The 13,555-nt window shown below is 42.3% G+C and overlaps 1 protein-coding gene across 5 annotated transcripts in view; it reads left to right on the top strand.

Moving 5' to 3' along the window:
• syne1b (spectrin repeat containing, nuclear envelope 1b) overlaps positions 1–13,555 on the top strand; it is a 151,176-nt gene that overhangs the window by 12,274 nt on the left and 125,347 nt on the right. For 2 of the 5 annotated variants that reach the window (XM_035743512.2, XM_035743515.2), the window contains exons 1-7: positions 1,259–1,694; positions 5,639–5,700; positions 10,969–11,064; positions 11,277–11,360; positions 12,409–12,501; positions 12,740–12,924; positions 13,180–13,376. In XM_035743512.2, the coding sequence (XP_035599405.1) occupies positions 1,616–1,694; positions 5,639–5,700; positions 10,969–11,064; positions 11,277–11,360; positions 12,409–12,501; positions 12,740–12,924; positions 13,180–13,376 (796 nt within the window). In that variant the 5' untranslated portion in view covers positions 1,259–1,615. Of the gene's footprint in view, positions 1–1,257; positions 1,695–5,638; positions 5,701–10,968; positions 11,065–11,276; positions 11,361–12,408; positions 12,502–12,739; positions 12,925–13,179; positions 13,377–13,555 lie in introns of those variants that run through there. The other 3 variants (XM_035743516.2, XM_035743514.2, XM_035743513.2) reach the window with 3 other exon arrangements.

Consider the following 13,555-nt stretch of genomic DNA (forward strand, 5'->3'; position numbering starts at 1 on the left):
CGTTTCACTCTCTCCACAGTCAGTCAGACAATAGGCTGATTGAGACTTCTCCAACTATGTCATAAAGTGGGCGTCTGGGAGAGGGAGACAATAACTGTATTCACATACATTCAGGCAGGAGCTATCAAATACCCTTACAACTTTATTGTCCCCACACGGAAATTAATTGTGCAGCTGTGAGTACTGCACAATGTAAGGAGGGTACACGAGAATTGAAGAGTTCAAGAGAACATTTCAACCTAAAGTAAGAAATAATAGTTTGAACTCTAATAAAACAAGTTACAGATTCACATTGTAGAATGACTATTGTAGGCTCGTTTGGAGGTACTGTTAATCAACAGAGAGCATTCATTTACTTGATTGCCTGTGGGGAAATCCCTAGGGGAATCCTATGGTACTGTATCTAGTTTGGTCTCACAACAATAGCCCTGACAATCAGAGAGCAGGTGGCTGATGCCATCTACCAGCTATGAAATAAATAATTTAGAACGGTTGTCCCATGCTGAGCTATTGTAGCATATTCTTGATACTATTCTGGTCTTTGTGGGAGGGAAACTAACGTAATATATATCATTACTATAATTCAATTTTAGTAGAAATGAGTGTAATACTGTATATAATTTAATAAGACGGAACTGCTAGCATTGTGCTGGCCATACATTTATTGTTATGTATTGTATTACATGAATAATAGTGCATAAAACACAGTACTCTTTGTTTGAGTGTCCCACAGAATTATAGTTTCAATTACAGCAGATTAAATCTAAACCTTGTATCCACACACACACACACACACACACACACACACACACACACACACACACACACACACACACACACACACACACACACACACACACACACACACACACACACACACACACACACACACACACACACACACACACACCACACACACACACACACACCCATACACACACACACACACACACACACCCTGCTTGAGATAATGCAGCTAGGGCAGCCCGTGACATCAATGCCGTCCCTTGTGCTGATTGGTTGAGCAGTGCTCCAAGCTGATCCCCCCTGCTTCTGTCTCAGATGGATGCTGCTGCGGGAGGGAGGCAGGGCTACTGGGAGGCAGACAATGCAGCGGGGGCTGGGCAGTGCACACATCACATGCACCACACATCACATCCACACAACACAAGCATAGCTCTTCTGGATATTGGGAGAATAACAGGAAGAGGAGGGAAGGATGGGATGGGAAAGATTGTATGTATCTGACTCTATTAGAGGGCTTTCCACTGACCTCTGTGTGTTTGGTCGTGTGTGTGTGTGTGAGGGGTGTGTGTCGGGGTAGGAGGGGATTGAGGCTGCAGCAGGCAGTCAGCCCCCAGCAGCTCAGCTCTGTGTTGTCACCGGGGAAACAAGCGACCAACCAGGCTGAGGCAGCCCAGACCTGTTTTGCTTCCTGCCGCCTGGAATAAAAGGGAAAGGAACAGCTCTGTTTTTCTCCTCTTTCTTCTGTTTTTTTTCCCACTGTGGATAGCCTTTCATCATCAACTCCCACAGACAGACAGACATACAGAGGCTCACAACAAGCTTGCAATGTGAAGGGCACAGGGAGGGAGGCAAGGAGTGTGTGTGGATAATGGCTCACTATAAGGATGTAGCCGTCAAAAAGACCTCTTCTCTCAACCTGGTGACGGGATTCTTTCAGTATCTCCGCGGTAAGTAGGCCAGCAGCAGTGATTTCTATAGATTGTCATCTCTCACTGCATCCCATCCTCTCATCCTTAGTGGATGATTGAGTTCATGCATGTGGAAAATAACAAGGAACCAAGCTTGGATTGTGATTTATATGGAGGTGAACCAGATGCATGAACCAGATATATACAGACACAGCAGCACAATGTATGTAAGGAATATGGTGGAGGATTTAGTTAGTGCAGAAAATAACAAGGAGTTTACTGAGGCTTTGGTTTAGCAAGGTAAACCAGATACAGCACTATGCGTGTTGTACGCTTCACTGGGCATCCCTGTATGTGCATCACTGATGCTCCTTCAGATTACACTATATGCCTTTGAGTTAATATGGGTTCTTTTCCCTCTGTGGAGGCTTTCTATTGTTAGCATAGGCCTGTTCTCCAGAATCACGTGACCAGAGAGTATACTTTAAGTGTGGATGTTTAAAAATGGCCACTGTGTATGTGCAGCATTGCTCAACCTACTGACACATATGCACATGTCACTGTGTGTTTAGTGAACTACAAACGCTGTGCAATGCAAGTCACCCTTTTCTTCTATGAAGCGACAGATGTTTTGTGTAGTGTGAAATCAGAAATGTATTATGCATGAGGCACAGAGTCTGTCTGCATATATTATCCCCCTCTCTACAAAAGCACAGGCTGGGGGTGACCTGAAAGAGTATGCATGCCGTTATTGGTGGATTGGACATTGAGCAATGAGTCTGCACGATGTGTGAAGCTGTGAACAGAAGTCTCCTCTGCTTATACTTTGATCTACTTAGGACTCTTACTTTGATGGGACTTTTATTTGAGCAGACACCTGTCAATATCTAATCATTATATGTGATTGTATTATAAATATATGTTTTTTTAAAGGTGGTTTGGGTGCATCTTTAGTAGGGTCGGGAGGATACCAGTATCATAATATTTTTTACATGGCAAAAATGAAAACTTGTGAGCTAAAGCTTGGAAAAATAATTAAATGTGAGTTTGATGATGTTTGTTTCCATCATTAGGGCTGTTTTCCTAAAGAATTTAAATCTGCTTTGTGTTTTGTTTCCTTGCCACAATACTAACGAGTATCATGATACTGGTAATGTCCTGGCTCCGATGTTTAGTCATTAGGTACAGTTGAAGTTGGAAGTTTACATACACCTTAGCCAAATTATTTGAAACTCAGGTTTTCACAATTCCTGACATTTAATCCTAGTAAAATATCCCTGTCTTCGGTCAGTTAGGATCACCACTCTATTTTAAGAATGTGAAATGTCAGAATAATAGTAGAGAGAAAGATTTATTTCAGCTTTCATTTATTTCATCACATTCCCAGTGGGTCAGAAGTTTACATACACTCAGTTAGACTTCTGCCGAAGTCGATGCCTCTCCTTGTTCGGGCGGTGTTCGGCGGTCCAACGTCGCGGATCTTCTAGCCATCGCCGATCCATTTTTAATTTTCCATTTGTTTTGTCTCTTTATCCCACACACCTGATTCTCATTTCCCTCATTATGTGTTGTGTATTTGTGTGGTATTGTTTATCTGTTTCATGTATGTCTGGTTGCGCTGGGTTATGTCAGCCCGTATTGTATTTTGTGTTCGTTGTGCCGTGTGCCTTTGGTTCGCCTAAATAAAAGGCTCCATTTGCTACCCACTATCCTGCGCCTGACTCCCTTGCAGCCATTTACGCATACGTATTTGGTAGCATTGCCTTTAAATTGCTTAACTTGGGTCAAACGTTTCAGGTAGCCTTCCACAAGCTTCCCACAATAAGGGGTGAATTTTGGCCCATTCCTCATGACAGAGCTGGTGTAACTGTGTCAGGTTTGTCGGCCTCCTTGCTCGCACACGCTTTTTCAGTTCTGCCTACAAAATTGTATATAGTATTGAGGTCAGGGCTTTGTGATGGCCACTCCAATACCTTGACATAAGCCATTATGCCACAACTTTGGAAGTATGCTTGGGGTCATTGTCCATTTGGAAGACACATTTGCCACCAAGCAATACGCTTTAACTTCCCGACTGATGTTGTGAGAGGTTACTTTAATATATCCACATGATTTTCCTTTCTCATGTTGCCATCTATTTTGTGAAGTGCACCAGTCCCTCCTGCAGCAAAGCACCCCCACAACTTGATGCTGTCAACCCCGTGCTTCGCGGTTGGGATGGTGTCTTCGGCTTGCAAGCCTCCCCCTTTTTCCTCCAAATATAACGATGGTCATAATGGCGAAATAGTTATATTTTTGTTTCGTCAGACCAGAGAACATTTCTCCAAAAAGTATGATATTTGTCCCCATGTGCAGTTGCAAACTGTAGTCTGGCTTTTTTATGGTGATTTTGGAGCAGTGGCTTCATCCTTGCTGAGCAGCCTTTCAGGTTATGTCGATATATGACTTGTTTTACTGTGAATATAGATACTTTGTAGCTGTTTACTCCAGCATCTTCACAAGGTCCTTTGCTGTTGTTCCGGGATTGATTTGCACTTTTCGCACCAAAGTACTTTCATCTCTAGGAGACAGAAAGTATCTTCTTCCTGAGCGTTATGACGGCTGCGTGGTCCCATGGTGTTTATACTTGTGTAACATGGAAATTGCTCCCAAGGATGAACCAGACATGTGGAGGTCTACAATTCTTTTTCTGAGGTCTTGGCTAATTTCTTTTGATTTTCCCATGATGTCAAGCAAAGAGGCGCTGAGTTTGAAGGTAGGCCTTGAAATACATCCACAGGTGCACCTCCAATTGACTCAAATTATGTCAATTAGCCTATCAGAAACTTCTAAAGCCATGACATAATTTTCTGGAATTTTCCAAGCTGTTTAAAGGCAGAGTCAACTTAGTGTATGTAAACTTCTGACCCATTGGAATTGTGATACAGTGAGTTATAAGTGAAATCATCTGTCTGTAAACAATTGTTGGAAAAATGACTTGTGTCATGCACAAAGTAGACAACCGACTTGCCAAAACTATAGTTTGTTAACAAGAAATTTGTGGAGTGATTGAAAAATGAGTTTTAATGACTCCAACCTAAGTGTATGTAAACATCCGACTTCAACTGTATGTCCACATGTTCCGTTGTTGTACACCTAAATGTTTATATATGTGCGTTCTAGGAGCTGCAATTGTGTTGCAGGATGCACCAATGTATCTCTCCTCTCTTCATCTCTTCCTCTGATCTTCCATACCACTGCATAACTTCCTTCCTCTTTCACCTACTCTATGCCAGGTTTTCCCTAAACTCGGAACCCCAAGGGGTGTATGTTTTGGTTTTTGCCCTAGTACTACACAGCTGATTGCAAATATTAACTAATCATCAAGCTTTGATCATTTGAATCAGTTGTGGAGTGTCAGAGTAAAAAACAACATTTGGGGTCCCCATGACCGAGTTTGGGAAACTCTGTGCCATATCCCTGCTTAGATTACTGTGTGGTCTGGGGCTGCGCAGATCAGAGGTCTACACTCGTAAACAGAATGGATACTACTCACAACTCAATTAAATATTCACATTGTTTGTGAATGCACTTACTTGAACAGGCTGAAAGAAGCGTTGGGAATAGAGAATATACTTGAGCTATAAGGCACGGGTGGGGTGGGGTGGGTGGGGTGGTATATGGCCAATAAACCATGGCTAAGGGCTTTTCTTAGTTGCGGAGTGCCTGGATACAGCCATTAGCCGTTGTATATTGGCCATATACCACAAACCCCTGAGGTGCCTTATTGCTATTATAACTGGTTACCAGCTTAATTAGAACAGTAAAAATAAATGTTTCATCATACCCGTGGTATACAGTCTGATATACCATGACTGTAAGCCAATCAGCATTTAGGGCTCGAACTACCGATGAAACAGGGGAGGCAGCAGTTGTGAGCAGGGTAGGCAGTTATCTTGTGTGACATCATGTATTGACCATGTTCTGTACCACTTCAATTCCAGATGAACAAGAGGCCGTACAGAAGAGGACCTTTACAAAATGGATAAACTCCCACTTGGCAAAGGTAAGAAGATATCCTTGACTATGTCTTTGTGCTTCACCACAACACTTGATAAGATATGTGTTGTGTGTTAACACATCATGATGAGTTAACTATCATGCCACCCGCAGCTTCCCTTTCCGTATAGGAGCGGAGATGATGAAATAACATTATTACAATGGTATAATCACTGATATACAGCAATTGTATCACTATGATAATATTGCTATCCCGAATATTATCCTGACCTTTGTTATCAGATGGCTGTAGTAGTATTGTACTGCTGTCTTTGACCGGCCAGTTTTATAGCTGCTCACTGGACAGTGGCTTTTCAGTAGTCCTCGTGACCCTGTGTGAACAGAGATTGGACCATGAGATGAGGGTTGTCATCCAATCATAATGATTCTGCGAGGCACCTCCTAGTGTAATGGAACCACATTATGCAAACAAAGTGTCAGAGGTTTTTATGTCAATTTTGTACACGTGGAAAACTACAGTTTGATTGAGGCCATAATAGACCGTTCACATTTCAAGATGTGTTTTTCCTCATCCGGATGTTTGGATTGTGTTACAGTGTAGCTACTGAGTTGTTTGTAGAATCAGTCCTGTAAATGTATTTTAAACGAGACCAGTGGAGAGTGAGACAGAGAGAGACACTAGTAAAGATGACTCAGGGCAGAGATCCATCCGTGTGTTTCTCAGTTCCTCAGTAGGCTTACAACATGCCTGCAGCATGCCTTGCCGAGCCAATGTGATGGACAGAGTAAAGTTGACTCGGAAGGTAGAACTATCCGTGTCACTGTGTTGTATACAGGAGATCACCAGGGCAACATTTTAGAGAAGATAATACCTGTAGAGTAAAGCTGTGTGTGTGTGCGCGCACGTGTGTGTGTGTGTGCTGCGTTTGTGTCTATAAGTATGCCTGCACACTTGTGTGTGTGTGTTTGTGTGTGTGTGGGGGCGTGCGTGTGTGTATATATTTGTCCCTGGCTAGATTTGGCAGGCAGGGAGAGTTTAGCAGCACGGTGCAGATGGAGAGTGTGATGTGGGAGGAACATTTCACTGCAGGAAGAAGAGTCTGCTCCAAAAGGCCATATGACAGTTCAGCTCTTTAACACTATAAACATACTCATCATGAGTTATAGCTATATATAAACACATAGGATAGCTCATAATGTCATCATCATCATCATCATCATCATCATGAGTGTGTGCATAACGCATTACAGAAACGTGCTTCATAGATACTGTTAGTGCCAACCATGTTTTCTTGCTGTATTTTAGACAGCCAGGTTTTGCTGGCTCAAAGGTTTTCGGTGACACAGCACATTGTGCTGCTGCTTGGTCAGACAGGGTGACTAATCAACTAGTACAGGGTTTAAGTTTTGAACCCAGGGGAGAGATCTGTCTTTTGTCCTGTCAGATTTGGCCCACGGGGCGGCAGTTCAAAGCGAATCTGAGTAATGTGGCTGGCCAATAAGTCACCACAGAGGTCTATTCCTCATTATTCATGCTGTACACTTATACACCCCCCTCTCTCTCACACACACTGTCACCTCTCTCTCTCTCTCTCTCTCTCTCTCTCTCTCTCTCTCTCTCTCTCTCTCTCTCTCTCTCTCTCTCTCTCTCTCTCTCTCTCTCTCTCTCTCACTGTCTCACTCTCTCTCGCTCTCTCTCTTTCTCCTTTCCTCTCTCCATTTCTCTCTCTCTCTCTCTCTCTCGCTCTCTCTGTGCATACCAATGAACCTGTAGAATAAGCCTAGTCATGAGCCTCTCGCTCCAGTTCACTAGGCTACTGCTACTGTAGGAGGGATTCAAATCTCAATTCTTATCAGTTCATCTTTCAATCAGTTTATCTAATCTCATCTAAACCTTTTCCGTCAAGTAAGCAAGCCATTCTGAATGGATTACAATAGACCACATGACGGGTGCCTTAAAGTTCCCATTTTAAAATAGATTTTTTAATCAAATTCTGAATGGAACAAAATGTAATATGTTTGGTTTTATGATGGAAAGTGCTGGCCCTTTTAGTTTTTACTTTCACTGGGCAGTCACACTTTTCCCATTGTGTCCATTTCCTCTCACGTTACCAAGCACTTTTGCATTGAATGAATGACAGTGTGTGCGTGCACGTGTGCGTTATGACAGCGTGTGTGTGCACATGCATGTGCGTGTGTGTATGTGTGTGTGCAAGGGTGCGTGTGCATGTGCATGTGTGTGTGTCATGACAGTGAAAATGGGGCTTGTCATGTGACTCCTATTTTGTTTGTCACAAAACCCAGGATGGGCTTGGTGTTTTGTTTTTTAACCTTGTGACTCATTTAAGTGCAATGACATTCTGGAGATGTATGGTTCGTGTTACCGGTCAAATAGTGTAATGTAATTTCTATATTTAAATTGATCTTGTTGTTAGGATACTGGTGGTCATAAAGGAGGAATAATATTATCTAAAAGACTTCCATTGGATTCTGTTTTTGAAGCAAAGAAAATAGCACAAAAAAACAGTGTATAGTTGTCACACTGTTGTACTCCACAGTCCCAGCCAACTGCATCCTGTCGTCCTGTCATGAAATGTGACGAGTTGTGAAACGAACAGCTCAGCCTGCCAAGACAATTCCCACAAAGACCAGCGTTCCATTAATTAATGCATTGTTTTCGTGTATGATTTCTGAGAATGTTCTGTGTGTTTCATGATGTAGTTTGCTCTGTCACCTAACTCTGTCAGAATTCCCCTCAGCTCTGATAATACATGGATAGTTGGATACAGTGTGTTACATGAAACAACTATGCCCAGCTAGGGTTAAATGGACCCATGCTCTGATTTTGCTCTGAATCACACTGCCTCAGGCACGGGCACCTCGCCATCTCAGATGCACAGGCACCATCTTTTCAGCTACAGGGGAGCTCTTTCTGTTCTCTTTATAGTCCAGCCGTTAGCTAGCGAACAAGCTCTGTTCAGTCTGGACTCCAGTCTGTAGCTGGCTCTGCTTTCTTTTCTCCTCAACACAAGGGCTGGGGAGAGGGCTGTTCAGTCTGGACTCCAGTCTGTAGCTCTAGCTAGCTAGCTCTGCTTTTACTCCAACCTGTATAGTAGCTAGCTAGCTCTGCTTGTACACCAGCCCCTAGCTAGCTAGCTCTGCTTGTACTCCAGCCCGTAGCTAGCTAGCTCTGCTTGTACTTCTACCCGTAGCTAGCTAGCTCTGCTCTATTTTCTCCTCAACACAAGGGCTGAGCAAGAATGAATGTGTTGTGTTTCTAGGATTTACTTATTGAAAGATTATAGTGGATTGTAATAAGATAATGTCTTTATTAACTTCTTATGGCTGCAGGGGCAGTATTGAGTAGCTTGGACGAAAGGTGCCCAAGAGGTGCCCAGAGTAAACGGCCTGCTCCTCAGTCTCAGTTTCTAATATATGCATATTATTATTAGTATAGAAAACACTCTGAAGTTTCTATATCCAAACAGGAAGTGAGAAATCTGAGGTTGATCGATTTTCAACCCAAGCTCTATTGAATTCACAGTGGGATATAAATGAAGTTGCACTTCCTAGGGCTTCCACTAGATGTCATCTGTCTTTAGAAACTTGAATGAGGCTTGTCGTGGAAATTTCCTCTATTTACCAAATCATGAGTGCAAACCACACACGTCAGAGTTAGTTATCAAAGTCCATCTTTAATTATATGAGCTCTATCACAACCCTGTGACTCTCAGATCAATTCAGTGTCTATCAATGAATTCTCTGAGAGCCCCTTACACATTGCAGCTGAGATCCTTTAATAGTAAAAAACACACATAGTCAGACAGCATAGACATAATAAATCGTTCAGCTTTGTCTCTTTACTCAAACCCAGAACCATAAACCAATCCTCCATATCAACAGGCATATATCAAATCCATCCTATCTTGACAAGATCACAGAGACACACTGACTGGCACACAGACATTGTGGAGCCAAGAGATACACGCTTGACCTCTCCCCTCTCTCCAGCCCAAACAACTTAGTCTTGACATAGAACAGATACTGCAAACCCTGCCACAGTATTATACAAAAATAACATTCTGATGAGAAGTAATTTACAAACATATGATCAATATAAAACATCTTACCTATGTTACCACCTAATTCTGATTATTCCCCAACAGGCTTCTACTGTGTTGTGGGACTGAATAAGAGCTGAATGAGTCAGGTTACTGGCAGAGAGCCATTTCCTGGTCATGCGCATTCCACATGATATCGCCCTGCGTTCCATTGCTCCTCTAGACACAAATGATTTCTCCGGTTGGAAGTTTATTGAAGATGTATGATAAAAACATCCTAATGATTGATTCTATACTTAGTTTGAAATGTTTCTTCGACCTGTAATATAACTTTTTGAAGTTTTTGTCCGAAGTACTACACGAGCATTTGGATATGTGTACCTAACGCGCTAACAAAAGTAGCTACTTGGACATAAATAACGGACATTATCGAACAAATCAAGCATTTATTGTGGAACTGCGATTCCTCGGAGTGCATTCTGATGAAGATCATCAAAGGTAAGGAAATATTTATAATGTGATTTCTGGTTTCTGTTGACTCCAACATGGCGGCTAATGTGATTATTTTTCTGAGCGCCGTCTCAGATTTTTGCATGGTTTGCTTTTTCTGTAAAGTGGTTTTGAAATCTGACACAGCCGTTGTATTAAGGAGAGGTATATCTATAATTCCATGTGTTAACTTTTATTATCATCTACATTTATGATGAGTATTTCTGTTGAATCAATGTGGCTATGCAAAATCACTGGATGTTTTTGGAACTAGTGAACGTCCGCACCAATGTAAACTCAGATTTTTTTTCTAAATATGAACTTTATCAAACAAAACATACATGTATTGTGTAACATGATGTCCTATGAGTGTCATCTGATGAAGATCATCAAAGGTTAGTGATTAATTTTATCTATATTTGTGCTTTATGTGACTCCTCTCTTTGGCTGGAAAAATGACAGAGTTTTTCTTTGACTTGGTGGTGACCTAACATAATTGTTTGTGGTGCTTTCACTGTAAAGCCTATTTGAAATCGGATACTGTGGTGGGATTAACAACAAGGAAGGAATTTTAATTATGAGATTTCTGTTGTTTTAAATTTGGCACCCTGCACTTTCACTGGCTGTTGTCATATCATCCCGTTAACGGAATTGCAGCCGTAAGAAGTTTTAAACAATAGGTGGTTTATAATTTGTAACAGTATAGCCTACCAATTACCAATTATTAGTGTATTAGTTTCACTGTTGAATCTTCTCTTCCCTAGCGTAAACCACCTCTAGAGATCACCGACCTCTTCGAGGACATCAAAGATGGGGTGAAACTTCTGGCTCTGTTGGAGGTGCTGTCTGGACAGAGACTAGTAAGCACTGCTCTTAATATATACAGTCATTGGTAATGCTGGATTATTCTATTCATGCTACAGAGTTCAGTCGCATTCAATTACCATAATATTGTATTGAACTTTCTTGCTGTATTTAATGTGAGCGTTCTGATAAGATTTTGTGTATTTACAGTACTCCATATGGAAAATACACTTAAACTTTACTTGAACCCTCCCTCCTCTCTCCCCAGCCATGTGAGCAGGGCCGCCAGCTGAAGAGAATCCACTGGGTGTCCAACATCGGCACCGCCCTCAGGTTCCTCGAAGGCAGGAAGGTAAGCACGCCCTCAGAGTAACTACACAGTATTTTCCCTGAGTATTTTGTCGTAGCTCGAGTTTAACATGTAAACCTAAGGGCCCATTCGCAATGTCACATATCTTCTAAGGGTTTTATTCAAAACATTTGGCCAAGGCTTGTGAAAAGAATATTCATCTCTGTTTAATGCTAGCGGTTTGAAAATACGACATTGTATCATAGTGTTTATGAACAAAGATAGATAAATGGAGGCAATGCATGGAAATATGTATCTATGCAAGGCCATATGGATGGTATATCCTCTCTCAGTCAGTATTGCTTTGAGGCCTGTATCTTACTGTGACCTTCTCTCACCATGCCTGACCTCTGACCTCAGTCTGTGTACCGAGGATCCCCGGTCAGTGGCTGCCTGTAAAACACACTGTGTTCATATACTGTATGCATTCCTTTTGTTTAATTCACGGTGTCTATTCCTAGCTATTCTTTGGTTGAGCCATCCTTTTCCTCTTTGTGCATCTTGACTATTGTAGTGCCATCAACCAGGTGCTTTCTGGTTGTCATGCATTTTGTATGCATTTTGAAACTTTGGAGTCAAATCTTTCCTGCCCTCTCCTTTCTCCAACCTTTGCGAAATAGTCACATCATCAAAACAAATCCTACAAAAAGACGAATGTAAATATGCAGCAACCTTAATGTCAACTAGTTTGCTCATCCAAAGTTTGTTACAGTGATATTCACTCCATTGGCTTTATTGTTACTGTCCTGCCAAATTGAGTACTCTACAGCTTTTATGTTTTTACTTTGTTGAGCTTGGCTGTTTCTGCCTCACCTGCTTCCGCTCTTCCAAATATCACGTTGTTTGCATCAGAGAGCTGATTTTGATGGCTGTGAAAGAAAAAAGCATAAAATCGTCATTACTATGCCAATGGCCCACTCACTCAACAATGCCTTTATTTGTTAAACATTGTTTCAGAACGTACCTACGTATGAGTACATGTATTTCCCAGACATTTCATTTCATGACAAGTTGTGAATTGCAGTTGAATTGGGGGTTTCTTTCCCAACAGATCAAGCTAGTCAACATTCATGCCACTGACATCGCAGACGGTCGACCATCCATTGTCCTGGGGTTGATATGGACCGTCATTCTCTACTTCCAGGTAATGTGTTGTTGTATCATGGTCAGTTTGACACTTACATGTTGTAATATGACTGTCTGTGATTGTTAACAGTGTCTCACAACTCTCCGTGAGTGGTCTTTCAGTGTTGTTTTTACCTGTTATATCGAGAAGTGACCCTTTAATGCACTTTTTTTTAGATCCAATTGGATCTACATACAGTTATTTGATGTTGCTATGGTTAATCACAGCATGTTTCTAATTGCTGACCCTCTGTCAGATCGAGGAGTTGACCAGTAACCTACCAGCCCTGGTAGCCCTGTCCAGCAGTACCTCCTCAATGGACAGCATGGCCAGTAACTCAGAGACGGGCAGTCCCCCTATGAAGAGGAAGGTAGTACCCAAGAAGTTCCAGGGCAACGCCAAGAGGGCCCTGCTCAGATGGGTGCAGTGCACCGCCGCCAAGTACGTATGCCATTATATATTTGGCCAGCTTTTCTAACCAGTGCTCCAGCGGGCAAAACGGGTTGAAATGATGTCATTACAACTAAATTAAGACCAGTTCAACATCATTTTCTCTACCATTTTCTCCACGTCAGCCAAGATTATAGGAAACAGCTGTCTGTATCACCCGAACTGTCTGTATTTTAATTTGAGTTATAATTTCAAGAGTGCTCTGCCACCGGCCCACTGTAAACATGTACTTCTGTTTGTCCCAAGGCGTCAGGGCATGGAAGTGAAGGACTTTGGTGCTAGTTGGCGGAGCGGGGTGGCGTTCCACTCTGTGGTCCATGCCATCCGCCCAGACCTGGTGGACATGGAGGTGGTGAGGAGGAGGAGCAACAAAGAGAATCTGGAGGAAGCCTTCTCATTGGCCGAGAACGAGCTGGGCATCCCACGCCTGCTGGATCCAGAAGGTTACTTACCTCTCCTCTTCTATTTAATGAAAAATAAAAGATTGCTTTGTCAAAATAAGCGTACACTCCCTCACTCATCCCCAGTTCCGGCTGGTACATAGGGCAGCAACAAAGGATCTCCACCTCTGTCTTCCATGATGCAAGAACTATGCAATTCAAATCAAATCACATCCAATTTT

This window comes from Oncorhynchus keta, chromosome 29, assembly GCF_023373465.1.
Source record: "Oncorhynchus keta strain PuntledgeMale-10-30-2019 chromosome 29, Oket_V2, whole genome shotgun sequence".
NCBI classification, from domain to species: Eukaryota; Metazoa; Chordata; class Actinopteri; order Salmoniformes; family Salmonidae; genus Oncorhynchus; species Oncorhynchus keta.